Genomic DNA, 25,494 nt, shown 5'->3' on the forward strand with positions numbered 1-25,494 from the left:
CCTAGGCAAGTTTAATTCTAACTGGGCCTTAGCTTTCCTAACCTGGTCCCTAGCTTCCTGGACAACATCCCTGTTTTCTTCCCAGGCCGCCTGTCCTTGCTTCCACTTTTTGTAAGCCTTTCTTTCCCTCCCAGAGTTTCCTCAGCAGCTCCTTATCCATCCAAGGAGGTCTCCTGGCCCTCCTGCTGCACTTCCTTCTATTTGGGATGCAACACTCCTGAGCTTGCAGTAGGTGATCCTTGATTATCAACCAACAGTCTTGGGCCCCCTGCCCTCTAGGGCTATATGCCATGGAACCTTACTAAGCAGGTTTCTGAAGAGGCCAAAGTCTGCACTCTTGAAGTTCAGGGCAGTGAGCTAGTTGCACGCTCTTCTCACTGTCCTGAGGATCTCAGATTCGACCATCTCACGATCGCAATGTTCACAATGCAGTGTCACTGAAATTACCTCATAACCTCCTCACTATTAAGGTGCAAGTTTCATCTTCACTACTCCTAGAACACTTCCATCAATGTCATCTCTCTGTATACACAGCACAGATGTCACATTTGCACAATTAAGCCACAGTATAAACAAAACCCAGAAGCAACTCTCAAAAGACTTCCTTCTGAAGCATATCCCCTAAGGCCCTGATATCAATTTCTGAATGAAACTTTCTATTAATGAGTTTCCTAGGGAAGGATTGCTGCTCTAAGATAAAACCACATTCCTTACCAAGCCTGTCTGACAGTGACATTTCCCTTCATACTCACATTCCTGTTGGTTTTGTGAGGTTCATGGGCTTTTCTAGGAAAGTGTGCAAGCCAACAGTTTTGAGATAAGAAAGGAAATAAAGCTGAAAAACTTAAGACTTACAGCATACATAATATAATGCACTAATTGGAGTTTTGGAATTACTCCTGATTTAGCTGGGGCACAGATGGGATTTCATACCCACACAGACTACTTGAGACAAGGAAGTACAAAATGAAACATCATCTTTTGTAAGTAAGTAAGTTCAGTTCGATGGCTTTGTAACAGTAGCTATGGAAAGTAACTCAGGTGAATGTTTCACAAAAACTAGTCAGAATACAGCCAAAGGACTTAATAAGAATCCTTGTATAAGATAATTCATTGCAGTTGGCGTATGACCTTAGTACAAAAATAACTGTAAGAAAAACAGGACAGAAAAACAGGAAGTGTTGATAAAGAGTATCTGAAACTAGTAGATATCCAGGATGTGCTGGTGACTATGCTAACTGATAAGTAGAAGGACGGGATGATTATGTCTGCAGTTTTACCAAACCAGTTAAGATGATGTAAGCATTTATCTAGTGCGCATGCTTCAAAGATCGCAGAAAGTGATGAAGACTGGGGGTCACTTACTTCTTCCAACAAAGACCACTACCACATTGTTGTGCGCATGTGGAAATGGGCATGGAATTACGTAAAGAGGTTCTCAGATGGTTAATGAGTATGCATGATGTATGTTAATGGTTAATGAATATGTATGTTAAGCAACAATTTGACTAGTCTATTTGAGGTTTGGCTGAGACATGCTAGGAGAAGCCATCCCCTGTGTCTCCCAGCACTGCAATAAAGAATAACTGCTTGTCAATTTAAAAAAAAAAAACTACACAATAATAATAATTTGAAGAAGAGCTCAGTACCTCCAAAGAGTACAGACAAGTCAAATTCAGCACGGGGACCTCAAATACCTTGACAGTAATTGTAATGCTTTTTGAGGTAACAGTCAAATGTTATAACCCAGCTGTGGTTAGAAACTATGCTCATGAAGACAAAAGCAGATGAAAATGTGCAAAACAAACTAATGAGAGGATCAACTTTCACAGACTGTTTCAAAGCATGATCTTGTAGTATTATATCCCACTGGTATGAATGTATACATGACTAATTTACTGTTTATGAAAATAATTAGCTACGCTAAGAAGAATCAAGCAGAACTTTTGCAACCCAACTACCTCAGTGTTCTGGTAGCAGACCTGAACTACTCCTCCTCTCTATTGTAGTCAAAACTAGTGATTATCAAAATGAAGAGGCCATATATCATATAAAATAAAAATATTTGTGTTTCTATTAGGGATTTTCTTCTTTCTTCAACAAAAACTATATAATGAGGAAGAGGAATGACACCTCATCTCCTCATCCACCTGGAATAAAACTAAGAGTAACTTACAAATATCGTTAGTTCTATTAAAACACCCTATTTTAATTCACATTCTTGATTGCTTAGTTTTTGTTAGTAGTACTATTAAATCAGCTGTTTGACAGTTATGACTTTGAAGATTTATAGTGAAGTGAAAAGTTTGGTACTTGAGTATTTTTTAAATTCAGTACTGAAGATAGCATTGCCATTTCCATTTGTGTCATGGCTGTGTGGAAATGCTGAATTTTAAATAAACATAGTTATTTCAGGTTAAGAATATTTCTGTTTCACTTTTTAAGCCAAATTTAGCACAGAATAATTGTAATTATAACTGTAAAATATTGTACAATAATTTTATTGTAACACTAATTGTAAATATTGTTACAATAAATTGTAAAAAGTATCTTGACTTTACCTTAGCATCCTCTGGAGTTTTAAAATTAATAATTTTTCCAAATTCTTTGGCATGGAACACAGACTTAACTCGTTCCTAAAAATGAATAAATAAATAAATAAATAAGGAAAAAAGGTAATTCAAAATTGAATTAATTTATTCAGACATTACAAGTAAGAAGTTATTTACTACTAAGGCAGCTATATAGCTATTTGTTTCAGACAGCCATTACACTGATCTGAATATGTTCACATTGCATGCACACACCCTGAGAAACTTCATTTTCTGCATAAAAGCACAGTAAAGCATAACGCTCAAGCAGTAACAGACTTCCCTTACCATGGAGTCCCTTGAGACTCGACCATAAGACTGTGCAGGAATGGAAGGCACATAATGGAGTATGGGGGATAACAAAATCCAGTACTCCCTAAGGTTGTAATTTGTCTTTCACCTTTTAAGTCATTACTTGGGTGGACATTCCACCAATACTGACTTGCAAGTAGTAGAGTTAGCAACTTACGCCTCAGAAACAGAACATAAGCAGTGATTTGCAAAATATGGTTTTCAATCATAGATTTCAGTAAAGAGCATACTACAGATATGTTAATGGACCCTGAAATGACTACTGTGTAGGGGTAAAGATGGATTTGTTATTCAGCATTGTATGAAACGGCAGAAATTCTTAAGAATTATTGCATCCTTAAAAGTTCACTTGCAGTCAGAAATCCAATATGGCTCTGCCTTTCATGCTCTCTGCAACAGAAACAAATAATCTGAGTGAAAAAGTGAATGCCTTTATACACTGTCAAGACTGCCCTGACAACCAATATGTGTAATTACACACATGAAGCTTATAAAAAAAAGAAAGAATACAAAACACAGTTAAATTCATTGACTGAAATTAAATTCAGTTACCATCTCAACAAGAATTTAAGAGGTAATTTCTTAATTTTTTTAAGGAAGTTTGCCTCTGTAAGTACACTCAGTCACCAGTGGTCGTCCTTCTCCTTATGGCCTTCACCCGTTTACCAGGGAAAGAAAGTTTTGGGATTGTTTAAAGGAAAACTGCAACTGAGAGCAACATACTTCAATTTGCATTGAAAGAGATAAGCATATTTATAAAGATATTAATACTTTATTGTACTTTTGCAGAATTTTGTTACTAGTGTCCTGGGTTTGTCTCAGAGAAAACTGTTTGTGGCTTTGTTTTGTTAAATCTCTCCTACCTGAGTATTTTTAACAGGAGAATAGACAGCTATTTTATGTTGAAGTGCAGCAATTCTGCTAAAGCCTCTTTGGTATGGAGGACGATGGTTGAAGTATAAATATGGGGAGGCCTGGCAGATTGACTATATCACACTGCCACCAACTCGCCAAAGCAAGCGCCATGTGCTTACCATGGTGGAAGCAACCACCAGATGGTTGGAAACATATACTGTGCCCCATGCCACTGCCCGGAACACTATCCTGGGCCTTGAGAAACAGATTTTGTGGTGACACGGCACCCCAGAGAGAACTGAATCAGACAATGGGACTCATTTCCGAAATAACCTTATAGATATTTGGGCCAAAGAGCATGGCATTGAGTGGGTATATCACATCCCCTACCATGCACCAGCCTCTGGGAAAATCGAACGGTACAATGGGCTGTTAAAAACTACACTGAGAGCAATGGGAAGGGGAACTTTCAAGCATTGGGATACACACTTATGAAAGGCCACCTGGATGGTCAACACCAGAGGATCTGCCAACAGGGCCGGCCCAGCCCAGTCAGAACTTTTACATATTGTAGAGGGGGACAAAGTTCCCGTGGTGCATATGAAGAATTTGCTGGGGAAGACAGTCTGGGTTATTCCTGCTTCAAGTAAAGGCAAACCCACTCGTGAGATTGCTTTTGCTCAGGGACCTGGATATACTTGGTGGGTAATGCGGGAAGATGGGGAAGTCCGATGTATACCTCAAGGGGATTTGATTTTAGGAGAAAACAGCCAGTGACCTCAATTGTATGCTGTTGCCTGCTGTGTAACACTTTTATAGCCCATCAACTAGATGTCTCCAGGTCACCAGCGACTGGCCCTGACTTCCCTCCAACCATCATCCCAACAGAGAATGAACTTTGATAGAACCGGACAAGTTCTGCAGTAAAGGAACGATCAGCATCAGCAGGCAATGATCCAACGATCCAATACAGCCTTTCCTGCCCTGAACGATTGTTACAAGAGATGGAACCTGACATCATGGACCAGATGGACTCAGCAGCTTTATAGGGACTGGTCCATGCACTAAGATAAGAGTGATGATATATTGAAAATGTGGGATCTGAGCATGACGTGAATGGTATGGAATATGGGGTGGATAATGTCCTGGGTTCAGCAGTAGCAGTCATTTTTCTCCTTCTTGGTAGCTGGTGCAGTGCTGTGTTTTGACTTTCGGCCTGGGAACAGAGCTGATAACAATGATGGTTTGGTTTGGCCAAGGACTTTGTGAGGCTCATGCTCTGGCAGGGAGGAGGGGAAGCTGGGAGGAAGCAGAGGCAGGACACCTGACCCAAACTAGCCAAAGAGGTATTCCATACCACAGCATGGCATGCCCAGGATGTAACTGGGAGTTAGCTGGAAGGGCTGGGAGTCTGCAGGGTTGGAGGAGGTATCAGTCGGTGCTTGGCTGGGTTGGGGGGCCAAGTTATCGGTCAGCTGGTGGTGAGGTATTGTATTCTCTTCCCTTGTTGTTTCTTTTATCATTATTATTATTGGTGGTAGCAGTAGTGATTTGTGTTATACCTTAGTTACTAAACTGTTCTTATCTCAACCCGTAGGAGTTGCTTTCTTTTTGATTCTCCTCTCCGTCCCTCCGGCAGCAGGGGGAGGGAAAGAAGCGGGGGGAGTAAGTGAACGAGCTGACTGACTGGTTTTAAACAATGACACTAGCAAATGAAAAAAAAAAAAAAAAACCCTCTTTGAAGCACAGTACATGAAAATGTATTGCTCAAATATATTTGAAATTTTGGGATTACCACAAGGTAGGAGGCTAACGTTGGCGTATTTCCACAGTGACAGAGTGCATAATAAAAATACCCTGCAGTGTTCTGCGAGTTTTGTTGTATCACCATTTTACAACTATGAACGCACCATGAAGTAATGTGTAACATAAAAAAAAAATTCCCAGCGTTCAAGGAATACTTTCATCTGCAAACATCATGTCACAATTCTGCTTAGAACAGTCAGAAGCTAGTTATAGGAGGTTTGCTCATGACAAATTTCAACTCCCTTCTTTGAGCATTTTAACTAGAAGAGAGATCAAGAATTCAAAGGCGAAAGATCAAGAATTCCGAGTTCAATTCTATAAACAGTAAGACAAAAAGAAACCAAAACATTAAGTTCACATACCTTGGCTTCAATGCGTAATCTTCTGCCATCGACAATGAATGGTTCTTTCGTAAATTCATCGTAAGTGTATTGCCATTCACATGTCAGCTGTCCAAATGTCCCTTTTGTCACAAATAACACACCACTATGTATGAGAAATTGAAATTAATAATATTTAAATCAGTGTAAAAATACTTAAAAAGTTATCAAGTAACTGGTGAAGTCATTAGTTGTTCCAAAATAGTTCTCATCTAATGATACATAACAACCATACAGCTTACTTTTAAAAAGAGTGAATTTTGAGTCTTATTTAGAATACCGTATCTCATAGCAAAACTGTAACACTCCTTCTAGCTGTATCTCTATGAAAAGATGCACTGAGTTCCTATTTGAGAAGAATGCCTGCTACTCCACTGCTAGACATTATTTACTCTGTTCCTATATTATCCATTTTTCCTTCAATATACTAATCTATAAGGGAATCTCACAGTTCTGTTGACTTCAGCCTACTCAGATTTCTAACAATTCTTCCCAGCTAAAGACCAATATTCCGGTTCTCTTCTTAAATAGAGAAATTACTGTGATACCCAAAACAACACTCATGTGCTGAACACCCCCTCCACCCCATTAACTGTTGATCCCACTGCTGCCACACTACTAAGCATGCCTTTCCAATTATTTTATCTACATACATGACAGCACAGTTACTAGTCAGCAATCATCAAGGTATGAACATTTTGATGATAGTTTTAAGTACTTATTATTCAGAGTAAGAACTGTTTACCTTTTTGTAACCATTAACAGATCTGTACTGTTGACCATAGCATGTGCTATATATCTCAGTTTTGCAAATCTTCCATTTTCAATTTTCTAAAAGAGATAACAGTTTCATACCTTTGAATATGTTAGTATAAATTCATATGCTAAGTTTGTGCTAAAAATGTATTTATTCCCCAAAAGTCAAAGTCATATATCACTAATAGATCTGTGACAGCTAAAGTTCAAAACTGCATATGATTATTTGGTTGTTGTTAATGCAGCCATGCAGATGAAAAATCAATAACCAAAACTGTCAAAGAACAATATAACTTCTCAAAACATTTCAGGAATCAGTTTTCTACATACTTTTAGTACACACCAAACTTCTGCAAATACAATTCTGAGACAACAAAAGAAATAAGGATTAATTTCCTAATTTATGTTAAGTCACCTCCAAAAACTGGAGTATGTAACTCAGGGGACAAATCTATACTTAAATGTATACAGGAACCCACTGTCGTGTAAATAGTGGGACTTAATACTGCACTTGAGGCAATGCTTATTTTCTCCATATTCTCGTTTCCCCCTGAATTTACTTCATCTTGCCCCATAATTCTGTCAATATTGTAACAGAATATTATTTCATGGGTATTTTTTAATGGGCAATAATTTGAAAATATTAATGACAGCAGATGAATAATTTTTAGAAACAGAGGCTCTGTAACTTTAAGATGACTTGGCAACCATTGGATTTCTGACTTTCTGAGCAATGAGTGATTAAATTAGTGATTGAATTAAGATTGCTGTATCTTAGCTGGAAACTGACTCCTTGCATGCTTCCCATCTGTTGCAGATTGAAAGCAAAAAAAAAATTAGTATAAGCCAGTATGAGCTTATGAGAAACCCTTAACTACACACATAATGCTTCAGATATGTATGCCAATATTTTTTAAAAAAATATGTAGGTTAGTTCTCAACGCTGTTAAAATAGCGAAACCATTTAATGAGTATCTATCCCCACTGTAAAATGATAAAGACATTTAATTAGACATACCCTACAACTTCAAATATAGCTGCATGGATAACTTCACTTGCCCAAACATACTTTTTAAATCATGCCCTCCCCTAAAGTTACTGATTCTTTAGTGAATAACATCAAGAATATTTGATTAACAGGCTCTCAAAAGAGATTTCCGTAAGCTCTCAGGAAGTTCAGAGTATTCTAGGATAGTAACTCTGTTGGGCTACATAATCACAGCTATGGCTCACATGCCTACTTACATAAGTCTGCTTGAATTTCTGCAAAAGCAAGTGTCAGGGGCAGGATGAATACAGCATGAAGAATGATATAAGAAATGAGGAATTAAGGGCTTGCAAACTCCTTATTCAAGCTTTGTCTAGGGGTTGTCACACTCCCGTTTGTTCCAGAACACAACATGTTGGATGGTTAGAAGACAGACAAGGCTGTATGGGCAGACAGCATGGATAGGATACCTGATCCTATGGGTCAGGTCTAGTTCTATTTCCTGATGGATGTTAAGTGTTAGTGGCCTTGCAAGAAAGACAGGGAAAGGGGATAGAAGGCTGACAGGAAGTTACAGAAATAATGTGTGTGTGGAAAAAGCAAGGGTGGTTCAGTAGAGATAACAAATACACATCATTGCATTTAATCTGCAAGACTCTGTGACAATGCTGGCAATTTCTCTTACTGACAAAACACATTATAAATATTCCACAGCATGACCAGTGTCTCTCTTCTATTACAAGCAATTATAGGGAAGCATTAGCAATTCAGCCTTATGAGGGTGGAGAGGATCTGTAGTCTTTGTCCTGCATCAAGGAAAGTAACTTCCTTATCCTTCGCATTGCATTGAGATAAGGCTCTCAATCCCAAAGTTAATCCTCTCTAAGAGGGACTTAATACAGCGAAGTTACCTCTTTCTCTCTTTTCCTTAGCCTGCAAGTTAATTTTCAACAAGCCATCTCACCCGACTGTAACTGATGATGAACTGAGAATTATGAAAGTTATTAAGGAAGTACAGTACTTAACTATCACACAGGTTGCAATCCTAAACAAAAGCTATTTAAATGTCCATCAAATTCCACAAAAAGTTTTTAATTCTACTAAGGTCCATAAGCGATTTGTGTAGCACAAAAATACTGTCAGAATGTAGTATGTGCTGACCTAATTATTCCTCATTGTTAGCAATCAATCTTTCGGTGGTAAACTCAAAGTTATCTATATGCTATAAGATAGAACACAGATAACTTTGTAGATATAAAGTACCTACAAACTTCGTTCTGTAGACTGTAGTCTAGAGTTTTGTAGACAACTGGGAAATAAAGGACAGAAAAATTATGCACAGTACTTTTGCAAAGGTAATGCATCTGTGGCAATGCTTAGCAGTAACTACTTCTAAATATTCTGCCTTTAGATTTTTCTGCCCTTCATTTACAATCTGTATCCCTTCTAGCATTAGACTTGCACCTGTTCTTTAGGAAATATATCATGGAGGGATATGCCAATTTACTGCTGAAAACTCCTATAGCAGTATCACTACTGCACTCTGCTACCAAAGTGCCTTATAAAACTCAAACATAAAAGGATATATAGATGTATAAATAGACTTTTAAAACAATTCTACAGTATTTCACTACTGTTTGCAGAAAACCAGCAACTTGGGCCACTGTTTGGTGATGCAAAACTGTTACAGTTAACATTGATCAATCATTGTTCAATATTAGTTTAACTACTGTAAGAAAAAAATACTAATTTTTAAAACACAACTTCTGTTTCAAATTAATAACCTGATTACTTTAGTACATGTTGTAGTTCATTCACTAGAAATAGAAAAGGAATGCATCTATTGAATAAAGACACCCCGGCAGCAGTTAAATTTGAAGTAATCCAAGCATAAATTCTCTTCTGTGCAAATTATTCTCACCTGTAGTACAAATGTTTAAATGTCAATGCAGTAACCTAACAGTAGATGCAATCTTCTGTGCAGAGATGGATGCACAAATGTGCCCAGTGTCTTTAAAGTGCCATCTCTGTGTTTGGAAAGATTCCTAATCACACCACATGCTTCTTATTTACTGAGAAGCAAGCACAGAGGCATTTGACAATGAAATGGAACAGTCAGTAGTGGAGACAAAACTTAAAATCTATGAACCTTACAGTTATAGTTCTAGAAAATACTAGCAGTATCTGTGATACAAAATTCAGAATGTTTGATATACTTCTTGAATCATCCCAACTAAAACATGTAAAAAACAAACAAACAAAAACTGTAAGAACTGTTACAACTTAAAAAAGGGTTATAAACCTTTGTTTCTTTCTGCTCAGATTCACTTTTTCAATTGGATTTTAGTTTGCCAATGTACTTCCTTATTAACTGAATACTGTCCAGACATTTAAGTTTTAAAGGCGATTCACTGTTCTTGCTAGAAACTCAAATACTGAATGTATCTTTCACGTCAAATTATAAAGTGACTTCCTCCAAAGCTGTAAAATCGTTACTTCCATCAGACTAACCTGGTATAATTGCACACCTGGTCTTCACCCCAGAAACATTTAATAACTCTAAGCAGTACCCAGGTCACTTGATAGATCTAACTTGAATGTGTGTGAAAAAAAGGAGAAAACTGTCACACAAAGCAAAACAAACAAACAAAAGTAAACCCTTCCTTTTTCTACATGCAAAATTCTCTCCTTGTCCCTTATTAATAAGAATTAAAGTTAATCCTTTATTGGCTAATCCCTCATCCCAGTTATCCTAATGTGCAATATCATTCTACAAACAGCAAAGCTTTTGTCAATGACACACCAGTGCCTGAATTCAAGATTCTGTTCAGTCATGCAGAGCAGCAACTCCAAAATCAACCCGGTTTTGCCAAACAGAACAGAAATTTGTGGTTAACATTCCAATCTAACGCCACAGTATGCAGGACAGCAACAATTGGGACAGCAGTTTTTCTGTCAGAATATGAAGCTTCTACTTCACAACATAAATACTTGCCTATGTTGACTGCAAAATTATCTTGGTCAATTTCTGATCTCAATACCAAGAGAATTCATTCTATGAGCTGAACAGGGAAACAATACTGATTTACACTTCCACTATGATGACCACATCTAGATGTTCTTTATGTTTCCTGCCAATACAACCAAAGTTCTTGGATTTGTAGCTTCTGAAGTGATTACTGTATTGGCAGGGAAATGGCAAAATATTTCAATTTGCTTTTCTGTTTTCTCTGTCAGCTAACAAGCTGGTATATACTTTACCTAGGACATTTCTAGTTTTTACTTGCTTTTCCACCATAAAAAGCATTTATTTTAGTCAAACAAGCCAAGATGAAAACTGAGTCATGGAACAAGCTTCCATGTTCTTCTGAAATAACTGCTGTTAGCTGTTCTCAGCAAGCTTCCTCTAAATGTACACAAGTCTTCTATTTAGGGATGAACAATGACTATATAATAATATCCCAAATTTGCACATTTAAATGGTAAGGATCTTGCTATTTCCTTTAACCTAGACACATTTCCTCCTTTGGAAAATGACAACACTGAATCAAGGGAGCAGCAAACTAGATGGCACACATGAGTGGATGCCTGGCAGGAGTCTGGACAATGCCAGACAAAAACGAATTTACTTTGAACTTTGGTAATGATATCTCCCTATAATTCTATGAAGTGAAATGTCAGTTTTAGAAAACTCCACAATAGAGATGTTTATGCTTTAATCTGAACCCAAGCCACGGGAGGTGAGGGAAGAAGAGAAAAGAGTATGATGTTTTTCCTGATTCTCAGATGTTCTTCCTGACAAACTGAAGTTGGAGTACTAAGAAACAACAGTCTGTTCAATCCATTCCAACATTCTACCGCCTGATCTGAAGCTTACCTCATGACCAAAAACGGATCACTGAACTGAAAGCTGAACACCTCCACCACAGTAGGACACAGTATTGAAGCACAGCTTTTGAAGGTTTGTCTTCTCTACAAGCTTACATCCACTGCAGCATAGATGAGAAGCAACCTTACCCAACACTGTAAAAGAGCCTTCACAAACTCATACACTATACAGGTAAATTAAAAATAATTAAAAATTTAATTATTTGAATTTTTTGAATTGTTTGAATTTATTTTGGTTTTGAGTAGGCACTGAGATGCAACACAGAGAACTCCACTGATTTCATGATGTCAAATGTTAATGGCATCATGAATGTTCATAAGCATTGAACTACCTTATCTTTCAGCTTTTTTCCCTCGCAGGGCAAAGACCAGTGATTTCTGGCCCTTCTATACCTTCTGTAAATAATAACAACAAAGGTATAAACAATGTATTAAATGATCCCAGAAGTATCTATAGTATCCTTCTGAAGTGGCTTAAGCTTATAGAATCTCCTGAGAAAACCAAAAGACCAAAGAACCCTAATCAAAAGGGACGTACCAGATAATATCAGAGATAAAAAGCACAGTAAATTCTTCACCTCAGCAATGCGTAACATGTAACCTCATTACCATTACAGACGTCACTAAAAGTGTAAAATTAAACACTTGGAAAAAGCTGAATCATCAACTTGTTCTGTAGGTGACAGCAGAAATCTTGGCAACCTGAACTGAAAGGCTGACACTTAGTCTTGAGGTCTTCAGCAACTGTACTGGATGTCAAATTTAACTGCCCAGTGAAAAAGTGGGAGTAAAAATTGTGCAGCCAAAAGTTAAACTATTAATATATATAAAAGTAAAAATGGGGGGAGGAGGGATGGAGAGCAGGGAAAAGGTGGTCTCTATTTTTTTATATGTTACTGTAAATCCCAAAGTAAAACAATCTCTAAATTGTTTTAGAGTTGGAAGTTTTTGTGTGTTTGGTTGTTGGGTTTTTTTGATTGTTGGGTTTGGTTTTGTTTTGTTTTTCCATTTTTGGTGCCTTAAAGAGCACCAGTTTTGGCTAGTTACCTATTAAACTTCTCACAAGTTTTGGTACCATGACTTAGCAAAAAATTAAGTCCTAATATCTGAGGCAATACAATTTTTTGTTACCCTAAATCCAAATTATTTGTTTATGCAATGTATATTCAGAAGGAACTAGACTCAAGACAGGATCAAATAAAATACTTGCACAAAATAACTACTTTTTTCTTACATAAAACCTTCAAAAATAGAACTATATACCATGAAAGAGATACCCTATGGTATTAATCTTATTTGCCAAATATGCTGGCACTTTTTTATTTTTTACATTTTTTTTTTTAAATAGCATACTACAACATTTCAATCTAATGAGTAAAGAAAAAACTCTTCTTATTTATGTTCCAGTGGAACCTGAATTAGTGATACCTGACCCAGAAGTACTACCATTCATGCAGAATTTTACTTCCACATACTTAAATGATTTGTAAAATTGTAAGTTAGAAAACTTAAAGTTAAGCCAACTTGACAGAAAAAAATCTTTTATTTCTAAAAAAAAAACCAACCATATTTGTGTTTTTGCAGGGATTCTTTTTCAGTCACAAATGATTAAATTTCTTTCTAAAGCTGTTGCAGAATGAATTAAAAATGCTTTGTTATAAAATTGACATGCATTGTCTTGCAAGACAGGTCACTATAGAAGAAAAACAAAATTTTATAGGAAGAAAAATGAAATTGCACTAAAAAGCCAAAGTGAAAAAGAAAATGCCAGGTAACATTCAAATTGCCGAAATCCAGTAAAGTTAATAAAATGCAGCAGTAACTTGTCTAATTTCCTCAACTTTTAAACATGATTTGTCTTTTTTCAGTATGCAAGACCAAAAAAAATTCTACATCCTTTAAAAAAAAAAAAAAAAAGAAAGAAAGAAGGAAAGATCCATTTGTATCTAAAATACTCTAAATCCTAACAAACCACAACAGTCTTTCACCTACTTTGGAAAGACATCCTTTTGAGATGACATTACAAAATAAGTATCAATACATGACCTGTAGCAATGTTAAGGACCAGTAGTTTCAGCTAAAACAAGCTCTCAAGTTGATATTGTCCCCTATTCTCTTGGAGATTATAAGCATATATATATTTACTTGGCTCACTGCCAAAAAGATCAGACTGTACACCAGCTTTTGAACACATAAGGCCAGAATAAGCAGTCTTACGGATTCTAATGGCTCTTCTCTCAGAATTTTTATAACTGGAAGAAAACAGACAATGAAGGACATGATATCGCCTTTGGTAAATATGCAAACATTTCAGAAGCCCTTATTGTTCTAGAGCAATTCTACTCCTTCAGCTGCTGGCAGAAGAATTAATTCTTACTAGAGCACTTACTGGTACCTAAATGTCTATTGCAAGAGATAGGTAAAATGTAACGCAAAACTGTGAATTTAGCAACAAACCACACAAAAAAAACAAACCAAAAACCCACAAAAAAAAAACCAAAAAAATCACAACAAAAAAAGCAAAATCTGTGCAAGCATTCCAGTGAATACAGAATAAAACATTTTTAAAAGAAATACCTTGAAAAGCCATACAGAACAATTTATAATACAGAACTGTAGTGCTTCAATGTTGTTATTTTTACCCCATATGTCAAGATAAATAAAAAACTAAATATTTTTGCATGTTACATACGTTTCACTACACAGAGCCTTGTAAAAGTATGCTATTTTCTCCAGCTGTCTGTGATTTTACATAGGGTTTATTTTTGGGGTGAATTTTTTGCTTTCTTTGTTGCTATGAAAATGAAAATATTTATTTAAGAACCAAATAATATATGGTCTCAAGCAAAAAAAAAATTAAAACATTATTTTCCACATCTAAGAATTCCAAAGGATACATGAAAAATTAAAATTTTATGTTAAATGCTCCTTTCAAAATACACGCATTTTATCTTTTAAAGACTTCTATAGGCCATTTAGTGTTTTCACATAATCTAGTTCCAGGAAACATGAGAAACAATGTGGAACAGAACAGATGAATCCATTTTAGATATACTTGAGACATGTTTATTGTTAAAAAGAAAAGCAGACAAAATACTTTAGAAATATGAAATAAAGCAAACAGTCAAACAGCATTTTAACACCAGTCATGACTGTACAACCCAGTAAAGTTTTACTAAGCATTTAAAAGCATTCCACCTAGCAAATAATAATCAAAACCTGTCAAACACATAAATGCAAAAACATTAAATACACTTGATAAAAACATATCTGGAAATAAACTCTAAGTCATGGTATTACTATTTTTTCCTATTATTCAATACTACTTTCACCTCATGTCCAGTTTTATATGTAAGACTATTTTTATTATATTCTTTGCTCCTTTGCTTAGCACTTATCATCATACAGTTTATTTACCCGTATTTTTTGCACAGTTTTAAAAATAAGAATTTAGTATCAGACAACCCCATCTTCTCAGTGGAATTATAGCAGCAACATTTAATACTTTAAGGTCAAAAGTGACAAAAGCAATGTATATCTATTACAGTCCATATTATTCTAACTGTCATCATCATCATCACTACTACTGTGAGTCTTAGTCCATTCCCTGTAGGCCTGTCTTTTCTGAAAGCATGGTAAAGGAAGAAGAAAGCAGAAGCGTTAGTTTAGGAGTATTAGTTTGTCTGGCAAGTTTGTTAATTAAAGCAAAATAAATCCCCAGAAAACAAAGAAATGCTGAAATGACATCCTAGTTTAGGACACAGTATGAGCACACGGAATCTCCTATATCCTACTTCCTTTAATTGACATATACAACCTCTAAACCACCAGAAGAAATTTTATTCCAATCTAAACCAGTAATTGTTGAAAATACTACAAGACAGTGACTGCAGTGGGACAGGTCACCAGATCTGTATACATGGAAGTAATACAAAAAGGGAGAATAATCTTTTTTCCCCTGTAAGGAAACATCATACTATTCCAATTGCCTCAGACTGGGGACATGTAATACACTAAGACTCATGCAAAAGAATTATCAGTGAACAGAAACATTACAAAGAAAACCATAAGTACACTTCAGGGTAGAGAAAGATTAAGGAATCAAACATACTATATCAGAAATCAATGTCCGACGGGAAAAAAAAAAAAAGCAATTCAGTATTTTCTGATTTGACTGTCTACAGGGAGAATTATAGCACTGTTTAGAGCTTTCATAACATTTCTTGAAGAGTAGTTCTGCCTTAGAATCATCATTAGTAGTGAAAACTAATATGAAACATACAATTTTTCAACTTTAGCTACTTTCAAAATGGTGGCTGTCATCAAAAATTTGACAGGCATGCTTTTGTAAGTTGGATTTTGAAGGTGGTGGTACTGTACCCAACCAAACAGCAGAAAAACTAAAATTATATATTACGTTGCAGAATTTTTAAAAGGTTTCTCAGAAAAATAAAACAAAAACCAAAACGTGAACATGTACAAATTTAAGAAGCAAAAGCAATGCAAAGTCATTAGAGAAGTCGGCACATTAGAGCTCACTCTGTTGGCTTGCTAGTGTTTGGTTTAGTTGTACACTTTAGGACAGAGAAGGGGATGTTTTGGAATTCATTTTCTTGAAAGAAAGAGGAGAAAGGTTATGCCATTCATCGTGTTACTACTGGCGTGAGTTGGCAGTCGTAGCTTTTAATTATGCTTTAGTTAAGGTAATACTGCTTTATAACACTAGCTTTAAATTGGAGAGCATGGACTAAAGCTACCTCATTAGAAGAAAAGCAGAGGTGTACATACTACTTATTCTCAAAAGAACTTTCACACTCTGCTGAACTAGATCACCAGTGAATGGTATGGCAAACATTGCTGAGATGCCTGAAAAAGGACTATCCTCTTCTACCAGAAAACAAAAGACACACTGATAAAATGCAGAAGAAACAGTCAACCTCACTGGAACTTGACATGAAACAAACAGCGATGGCAATTCTCAAAATAGTCCAAAATTCCTCTTATTTACTTCTCCAAAATGGTTATTTCTATATGACTTCTCCAACTCTTTCTTGGCACACTGAATTCTTCGAAGTTTATTCAAAAAATTCTGTTTACATTCATGCAATCACTAATTACTACTTTATATCTTATGTTTGAATATTTCTAAAATGCAGTTTTACTTCAAACAGAGAATAAAATAGAAACTTTTTAAGCTGCATAACAGATTATTTTTACTTTTATATCTGAATCAAATTTGTTAAATGGCAGCTAAATTATCCTGCTCAGCATCTTCATGCAAGTAGATTCCACTAGAAAAATGTTTATGTTCTTTCAATGACAGTAGTACAATACAGATATACCTATTTCAAGAGTTTAAAAATCTGCTTTACATAAAATTGATATTAAAAAGTCACTGCTTAAGGTGTGTATTATAAATTTACTGAAAAAAGTATCTTTAGCATCACAGTTTATCAAAGATAAAAAGACAAATGTTTTTCTTCTTTCAAAAGGTTTTCTATCTTGCACAAACCTCTACAGATACACTATACACTAGTGTATAAAATAAAGTGTATAAAATGCTGTAAATTACAGTGTCTTCCTCAGAAGCTGCATCACAGAAACTAAACCACCAAAGTGGTCATGAGCTAAGAAATTAAATTAAACTTCTTGACTACTGAGTCACTAAGTAAGAGGTGGCAGCGAATTTAAGAAATGGGAAATACGGCAAAATATTTATTTCAATATATGATGAGCTTAAATGTACGTCAAATTATCTTTCATTTCCTTCACCTGTAACATTTGACTTCCGGTTCCATCTCTTAATCTATAAGGTCTAATAACTCCATCTTCACCAAAGAAGCGAGGCGGGCGCAGGCTTATCACATCTTCTGATGAATCTGTAACTCTGACAACAGTCACAGATTTAAGGTATGTGCTGTCATCTCTAATCAGCAACAATATTTAGCAAAGGCTCTAAATTATTTTTAAATACAAATTAAATTCAAGTACTAGCAAAACAGCTGTGCTGTCTATGTACGCACTTTTGCATAAAAGTAGACATTTGAGTAGATATTCCAAAGACTTTACTCAGAAATCTATTTCAGAGAATGACTATTAGAAAATTCAGTGGCATGGGGTAGCACACAATTAGTGTCTAAGTATTGCACTTTGAAACTTCAACATTAAAGACTTCTGTGTCATACAGACTTCTGCTTTGATATTTTTCTTGCATCTCTCTGCTAAAGAACTTAGAGTGGAAAACAAAGAGACCAGCAACCTTACTACAGCAGAAGTGGTCTGGCTTACTAAGGGCTATTAAACAGCTGTATCCAGACAAAGCTACTAAATGCCCCCTCAAAACACTTTCTCCTACTACTTAAACATTACAGTGTGAAATAATGTACAGAAACAGGTTTATGAAAGTGAGACTATCACAGTATTCAATATGCAGTCCTAACAGTTCTCAGTCTGAACAATCAGGACAGATCCTGGCATGACGAAATAGTATTGGAATGCATCTTATATAGTAGTAATAATTTAAAATGTAATTTTTGAACTGAGAAACCCTTTTCTCCCTGTATTTGGGATACAAAGGAAAAATCAGAAATTGAAGAAAGTCTGATTGTTGAAGATTTTAAACTAGTTTCTTTGGTAATGAGAGAAATGCCTGAGATTTGATACTGTGTTTTTTAAATGCTATCAACTGTGTGTTTTTAAAGAGCCACCTATTTATTGTATCAATAAGAATATGCTAAGGTTTTTTCCTAACTCATCTTTATTAATGACGAAGTTGAAAGATCCAGGAACACTGACACAAAAGTGATAAAAAGACATAATGCACTGCTGCAACGACTATTGTCTGTTTCATGCTGTATGTCATTCTTCACATTTATTTTACTTACTTCTTAATACCCTGAAATGTGCTGCTTGCCATGTCTATGATTCCTCCAGTAGGCCTAGCTACTGCTCCCACTAAGCCTTTTCCAACACCTTTGAAAAAACCAGCTGCTCCTTCTTTCTGAGCTCCTAAAACGATTAAATGCAGAAAATAATTATAAAGCACTGAAGTTTTATTACAATCTTAGCAAACTTAATTACCATTTAATTACGTAATATACAATCACAGTCTCCTTCACAGAAATTTCATGTAAACAACATTTTAACTAGAAGTCAATACAAAAAAATAAACCTCGACAGAGTTTTATAACTTAAGATTTATGTCCCATCAAGTGGCAAGAATTTACCACAACATGAACAGATAAGGTATCAGAACACCTAAACTTACCTCTTATGGGTTTCGTAACTATTCCTGTTATGCCACTGACAAAACCCTGCCAAGAGAAATGAAAGACATTATAAATATGCTTTCAGATGATAGTTTTCATTTTTCTTCACTGAGTAGCCTCAAAATACATTTTTTGAAGTATTCTAAAATTCACTACAAGTTAACAGAATGAGCAGCAGCTGCTTCACAGTTCTTACCTTCTCTTCTGTCCTCACATCTTTTTATTTATCACTTAATTGTGGTCATATATTTGCAAAAAAAGAATTAAAATAAAGGGTAACTATATCAGCCTCTGTATTTGTTACTCTTGCCCGAATAAAATTCATTAATCTTTTAACTTTTTCTTCTTACAGAAACTAATCCTTTTCCTCCACGAGTGATACCCTCTCTCAGACCAGTGGGCTGTTTATTCATGGCTTCTCTCCTTTTCTGCTGGTAATCCTCATCCATAGTTATCGCAGCTACTCCTTTTGCCATAGCACCAGTGATTCTTGATGCAGCACCAGCTAACCCACCTATTGGAAAACAAAAAAAAAAAAATAAAATGCCAATACAATTTACAAGAACTCACCTAGATTGCTTACTATTAAGTATACTACCATGATAATGCTGAAGCTTACCAACAGCTCCCCCTACAAGTGCTTTGAATCCTAGCGCCATTCCTTCTACAAATTCTTCAGGACCCTGGATGGCTCCCTAGGAGAAAAAAGGATGCATTTATGTTAAGCTTCAAATAATATTTGAAAGTGTGTAATGCGTATTATGTTCTCACTGTAATTATATCTAACAAAGACAGCACAAACATGAGACAAAGTGATAAAATGTCAAAGTGACCACAACAGCACCTGTGAGAAAGACTTTTTAGAACACTAATTCATGCCCTGATGTCCACTTATTTTAAGGCAAATTGAAAAGAGCAGATTTATTTTAAAATAAGTCTTTTGTGAATTAAGTTAAATGGGCTACTGTCTTGTTTTTATCTCACTTGAGCATTCCAGTAACTTTTCCTGGCACTTTAAGTTTTCAATTCTAATCTAAACTTAAAAACAGAAAAGGCATTAATATATCCACATTTTCAATCTATTTCGTATCTATTTCCTTGTCTCACATTTCATAAGGCAGGAGATTTTTACCTGGTAAGGTTCATAGAAGAATGCTTCTACTCCTTCAGACAAGCCTCTTATGAATCCAAATGGATTACCCAAGACATCAAGGCCAAGAATAAGAACATACATCTGTTTAATAGCCTGTAATAAAAATGGTGATCAATAAAAATATTTCAGAAATTACATTAAACCAAAGGCAAACAATGTATACCGAGATTTTTAAAAAGCAAAACACTATGAAACCCTAAAATTTACTTGGAAAAAGTAGTTGCATTGGAAAGTATCTTACAGTGAGTAAATCATATTAAGTCAGCCAAATAAACATTACTTCTCACAAGCATATAACTGACATTAATGTTCTCAAGATTTTACAAAGCACACACATTACCTAGACCTTTCTCATGCTACCGGACAAAGCTTGGTCTGATTGGATATGCTGAGAAAATTTTGATTGTCACTGCAAAACATCACATCTGTATCTATATGAAGTGCAATTCAAGATTTCAAATATTCTGTCCAGTAAAAGAAAGGGCCAGAGAACAACAGATAATTTGGTCACTAGTTAAAGCCCTTTGTAGGTCTTTTTCTCCTTTACAGATGGACAGAGCACCTAACTAGTACATCCAAAGAATCCCTTATAATTACTGATGGACGGATAGAAGAGGACTAATTCCTTTATACAAAAGCATCTCTCTGCTAGATTGTCTCCACTGGATGACAGGACTTGAAAAGTATGCAAGGGCCAAAGAGGGATCAGAATTCATATACTACTAATGTCCAAGAAAAAGCATCAATGTTTTGGTGCCAATTCTACTCTGTCAAAGTGGCACTATGTTTGCTTCCACTTCCCTTTTCACCAAGTTGTTTTGTTAGCCATGCCACTCTTCCCCTAGTCATAATTCAGAAAAAGTACTTGCCCTCAAAGTAAATGTAATAGAATTCAACTCATGCATGAGCGATTGTTTTCTATGTGTTTGTGCATTTAACCTTTGGAAAAACATTTAAGGCTGAAAGTAATTTTATTTTCATAGAACCAAAGCATACAGCAGCACTTTCAAAACAAATATGCTGACATACTGAAATTTACTTGTGCTAACCTGTTTCGAATAATGCCTTACAACTGCTGATTGGAGCTGTTGTGTAGTACAGAAGTGATAGCTGAGTTCAAAGAATGCCAACCTAAAAAAAAAAAAAACAAAACCCAAAAAGTCCTTATTAAGCAGAGCAAAATAAAATCTAACATACGTAATATTGATTTAGTCTTTGGAAGTAATCTTTATAATAATATTTTTAACCTACTTGAAGACAACATCTTGCACATCTGTGAGGGTGGCCCCTATACTCTTCAGCAGGAGATTCAAGGACTGAAGTGGTATCAATTCTTTCTTTCTTTCTTCTTTGTTACTGTCTTCGCCACCCGTACTGAGTGAAAAGCTTAAGTGTAACTAAAGGATAAAAATGAGATTGGGAAATAATATGGTTAGTTATTAGGAGTATTGTATTTATACCTTTATAATCTCTTAGGCAATTTAAACATTGAGATAAAATATTCCTATCTTAACTGAAACCAGACTGACTTTGTAATAGAGAACAGAAATACACCATGTAGGGCAATAAAAAACAAAACAAAAAAAAAACCCCACTGATATTTAAAGTCAAACTGAATAACTGGAACTACCTTTAAGAAAACAAGAAGTTGAAATTGCTTACTCATGTTTTCAGACAAGGTCTCCAGAGTCTTTCAGCTATAATTTAGGTTATATTAGCTTGTTTCCAAAACATTTTGTTTTCATAAGTAATAACTAAATTCAAAGCAGGCTGAAAACGATAACATAGCATGGTGTCCAAGAAAGAATGAGAAACAAAAGCCTAAAAAGAATTCAATATTAACATAAGTTTTACTTGTGGGGTACCTATACAAATGGGATATGTATACAAGAAAAACCCACCTGTGCAGACCTGAAGTAACTGAAGTATTTGTTTCACAGGAATTAAGAGGACAATCTCAAAAGAGAATAATACTCAGAAAAAATTCTCAAAGGGCTCTATAGTGCACAAGCATATTCAGCAGTTTTCAAAATCAGATGAAAAGAAGTTAGACCTGTTTCCATTTCTCTGAAGACAACACTATGTGTCATTCATTAACAGTATAACAGAGCTTAACTGTAGCTCATCTTGAAGATACATAGCTCATATTGCGGAATCACTGGCACTTAATTCACAGCTCTATGTTGACTTTATAACCTTTAAAGACTAATATTTTATTAGAACCTGAAGCGTACTAATTCCATTCTGTGTCCTCCCTGTCATCTTTTTTGTTAAATGTGACAGAATACATTCAAAGATAAGCTTTTATCTTCTTTGATACAAAGTGTTCACTTTGTTATCTTAAGATGTAAAGGGCATTTTGCTTTTGTTCAAGTTCTGAGCAGTTTTTGTAGTAAAACAACTGGAGACATAGCTATGAACACCTAAATGAAGATACAATGAAACAGCTACTAAGTACACTTGGAATGCATTAGGCTAAGCCATTTATGTAAAGCTACCCAAGCATTTTCCTGTTCCACTAGTAGATCAATTCTAACATCTCAATAAATACTGTAAAGAGGTGAAAGCCAAATCATTCTTTGATCCCATTCCCATGGGATGGAAGGAAGATTCTTCTATTAAGAAGTGCTATAAAGCCTACAATGTACCATCACGGTTTTAACAAAAATAAAAAAAAATTATGAGGACAAGTAAGCTAAAAAATGCATGAGAGCTAGATTTGGGCAAAAAGACTCTGGTTTCCCTGTAAGTATGCACATACTATTCAACAGCTGGACTGAGTGTTTACAGGAATGGAGAAATATCCAAAAGTAGACTTTACCCAAAACTGCTTTTCCAGTAACAATAGATCAGGAAAAGTCATTGCACAGTTACTCTGGCTGTATATAGCTTTTAGAATTTGCCTCATAACCCAATCCAAAACACACTGCCCAGACAAACTATAGCATTTTGCAAATATAAATATAAATTTGCAAATATCATTTTAAATAATAAAAAGAATTACTGTATATGAAGAAAGTTGTGGATAGAAATGAAGTAATGAACTACTCATGTAAATATTTAATAAATACTATTAACCATATAAGTAAACGGTAGCAATAGATGGGCTACTCCAGAACAGTTTTTATTTTTGATCATCAACCATAGAACAGTTTGGGTTGGAAGGGACCTTAAAAAGCTCAAATAGTTCACCCTCTAATGTTTCTTCATTTCCAGTGTCTACTATCCTGCATGAGACAAAAAAAAAAAAAAAAAATCACAGAATCATAGAATAGCTGGGGCTGTAAAGGACCTTAAGATCATCTAGTTCCAATCACCCTGCCATGTGAGGGACACCTCACACTAAACCATGACACCCAAGGCTCTGTCCAACCTGGTCTTGAACACTGCCAGGGATGGAGCATTCACAACTTCCTTAGGCAACGTATTCCAGTGCCTCACCACCCTTACAGTAAAGAACTTCTTCCTTATATCCAGTCTAAACTTCCCCTGTTTAAGTTTTAACCCATTACCCCTCGTCCTATCACTACAGTCCCTAATGAAGAGTCCCTCACAGGCATCCTTATAGGTCCCCTTCAGCTACTGGAAGGCTGCTATGAGGTCTCCATACAGCCTTCTCTTCTCCAGGCTGAACAGAGCCAACTTTCGCAGCCTATCTTCATACAGGAAGGGCTCCAGTCCCCTGATCATGCTCGTGGCCCTCCCCTGGACTTGTTCCAACACTTCCATGTCCTTTTTATGTTAAGGACACCACAACTGCACACAATACTGCAAGTGAGGTCTCACGAGAGCAGAGTAGAGGGGCAGGATCATATCCTTGGACCTGCTGGTCATGCTCCTTTTGATGCAGCCCGGGATACGGTTTTCTTTAATTAAAGCTTTAGTTAAGAGCAAAAACACAGTCTGTACAGTGAAAAGTTATACCTTAATTGGAGAGATATGAAAGTATTCATACAAGCTGATTTGTGACGTATCCATTGATGATACACTCATCAGTTCTTCTTGAAGAGATTCAACATCCTTTCTGAAAAGTTCTAGCTGTGAATGCATTTTCAAAAAACATTACTTTAAAATTTGGATTTTATAAAACTACCATGACAAACATGTATCTGTCACTGAGATGCTACTCATTGACCAGTACTACTTATACTCTCATATCTTATTTTTTTTACTTAAGGAGCTAGCATTTTAGAGGACTTTTTTTATACAAACAGGAGGAAACATACGTATAAAGGGACAAGATACATGTATTTAATATTAAAAATAAAAGTTAAAAAATTATTTTTATGAAAGTTCAAATACCAAATATTTTCTAGTAAAGTCTGTTTTTTATCTGGGTCAAGCAAATGACATACATATATACCCTTCTAAACACATAAAACAATGCGTAGGTTTTTAAATACAAAAAAATAGACTAAAGACTGCTTCCTGTTATATAGAAACTAGACTATTACAGACACAGAAGACCACCACGTAGCCCCTTTTCTTTTCTTTCCTTCGAAAGACAGAGCTCGCTCCTTTACAACAGCTTTTGAAGAACTGATCATGTACAAAAACAACCACCAAAAAAACAAAACCAAAAACCAACTTTAAAATAACAACAATTCTGAAGTTATAGTCAGAAAAGACTTAACTAGTCAAAGAAGTTGTATCTGAAGTAATGTGACAGGTCCTATCGGAACAGTAAATCCAGGTACCACCTTTCTACTTAAACAAGCAAAACAGAGCACTAAATATTAAGTAGGGATGAAATCCTAAAACCATGCCTTGCAAATCCACTAAAAACAAAGTGCAGAGGAGGGCCTCCACTAATTTCTGGATTCAGTGGTTCAGCTAACAATGCTTAACTTATCATTCCACTGGGAGGGGATAAAAAAAAAAAAAAAAAAAGTATCTTTTCCACTACAAAACCATACATTGAAAATTCAGGTAAATTCTTCAAACTACAGCAATAATCTAGAATTCACTGGTACACGTGGTGTAAAGCAGATTTAACAGACTGAATGCCCTAGAACGCTGCTGGAAACCACCAGTTTAGATTACATATTTCCGCACTTGTTCCACACTTCCTTCTCATTTTCTGGAGCAAATTTTTAATGTTTCCTCCTTATTTTAGTATAAACCCTGAGCAGTAATACTTTCTTAATCTCCAATGTGCGGGTATGGGGAAATACAAGCAAAGTCATGCTTCCAGCGTACCCTTCCATCTGACATACTAAAACTAGCTTTTAACACCCCATCAGAAAGGACCTTTTCTGTTCTACTCATCCAGGCAGATCTTTTATGCAAATATTTCTGGGTCATTTTTCAATCGCACCATTTCTGAGATACAGACAAAACCAATACACTTTCTGCTAAATAACTTATGTTGGTTGCGTACTGGCATTCAAATTTCAGCACTCTTAACAGGAACACCAAGCCCAATATACATCATAACTGCATTGCATCTATTGAGCTTATCGACTTTTTGGTTTTCTTTAGTGAATCCAAGAAACTC

At 35.6% G+C, this 25,494-nt stretch overlaps 2 protein-coding genes across 2 annotated transcripts in view; one reads left to right on the forward strand and one right to left on the reverse strand.

The window, feature by feature from the left end:
- LOC134175238 (guanine nucleotide-binding protein subunit alpha-14-like) overlaps nucleotides 1-3,670 on the forward strand; it is an 85,455-nt gene extending 81,785 nt beyond the window's left edge. Inside the window, exon 3 of the mRNA XM_062640934.1 lies at nucleotides 3,500-3,670. Within this exon, the coding sequence (XP_062496918.1) occupies nucleotides 3,500-3,598 (99 nt within the window). The 3' untranslated portion in view covers nucleotides 3,599-3,670. The remainder of the gene's footprint in view (nucleotides 1-3,499) is intronic.
- VPS13A (vacuolar protein sorting 13 homolog A) overlaps nucleotides 1-25,494 on the reverse strand; it is a 110,169-nt gene that overhangs the window by 5,565 nt on the left and 79,110 nt on the right. The window contains exons 60-71 of the mRNA XM_062640956.1: nucleotides 23,922-24,035; nucleotides 21,249-21,394; nucleotides 21,047-21,128; nucleotides 19,977-20,090; nucleotides 19,464-19,539; nucleotides 19,195-19,358; nucleotides 18,844-18,889; nucleotides 18,461-18,584; nucleotides 17,349-17,463; nucleotides 6,690-6,775; nucleotides 5,927-6,050; nucleotides 2,562-2,636 (exon numbers count right to left, since the gene is read on the reverse strand). Coding sequence (XP_062496940.1) covers nucleotides 2,562-2,636; nucleotides 5,927-6,050; nucleotides 6,690-6,775; nucleotides 17,349-17,463; nucleotides 18,461-18,584; nucleotides 18,844-18,889; nucleotides 19,195-19,358; nucleotides 19,464-19,539; nucleotides 19,977-20,090; nucleotides 21,047-21,128; nucleotides 21,249-21,394; nucleotides 23,922-24,035 — 1,266 coding nt within the window. The remainder of the gene's footprint in view (nucleotides 1-2,561; nucleotides 2,637-5,926; nucleotides 6,051-6,689; nucleotides 6,776-17,348; nucleotides 17,464-18,460; nucleotides 18,585-18,843; nucleotides 18,890-19,194; nucleotides 19,359-19,463; nucleotides 19,540-19,976; nucleotides 20,091-21,046; nucleotides 21,129-21,248; nucleotides 21,395-23,921; nucleotides 24,036-25,494) is intronic.

Source organism: Pezoporus occidentalis, unplaced genomic scaffold (genome assembly GCF_034315485.1).
Source record: "Pezoporus occidentalis ecotype Australia unplaced genomic scaffold, CSIRO_AGI_Poc_V1 ctg117, whole genome shotgun sequence".
NCBI lineage: Eukaryota > Metazoa > Chordata > Aves > Psittaciformes > Psittacidae > Pezoporus > Pezoporus occidentalis.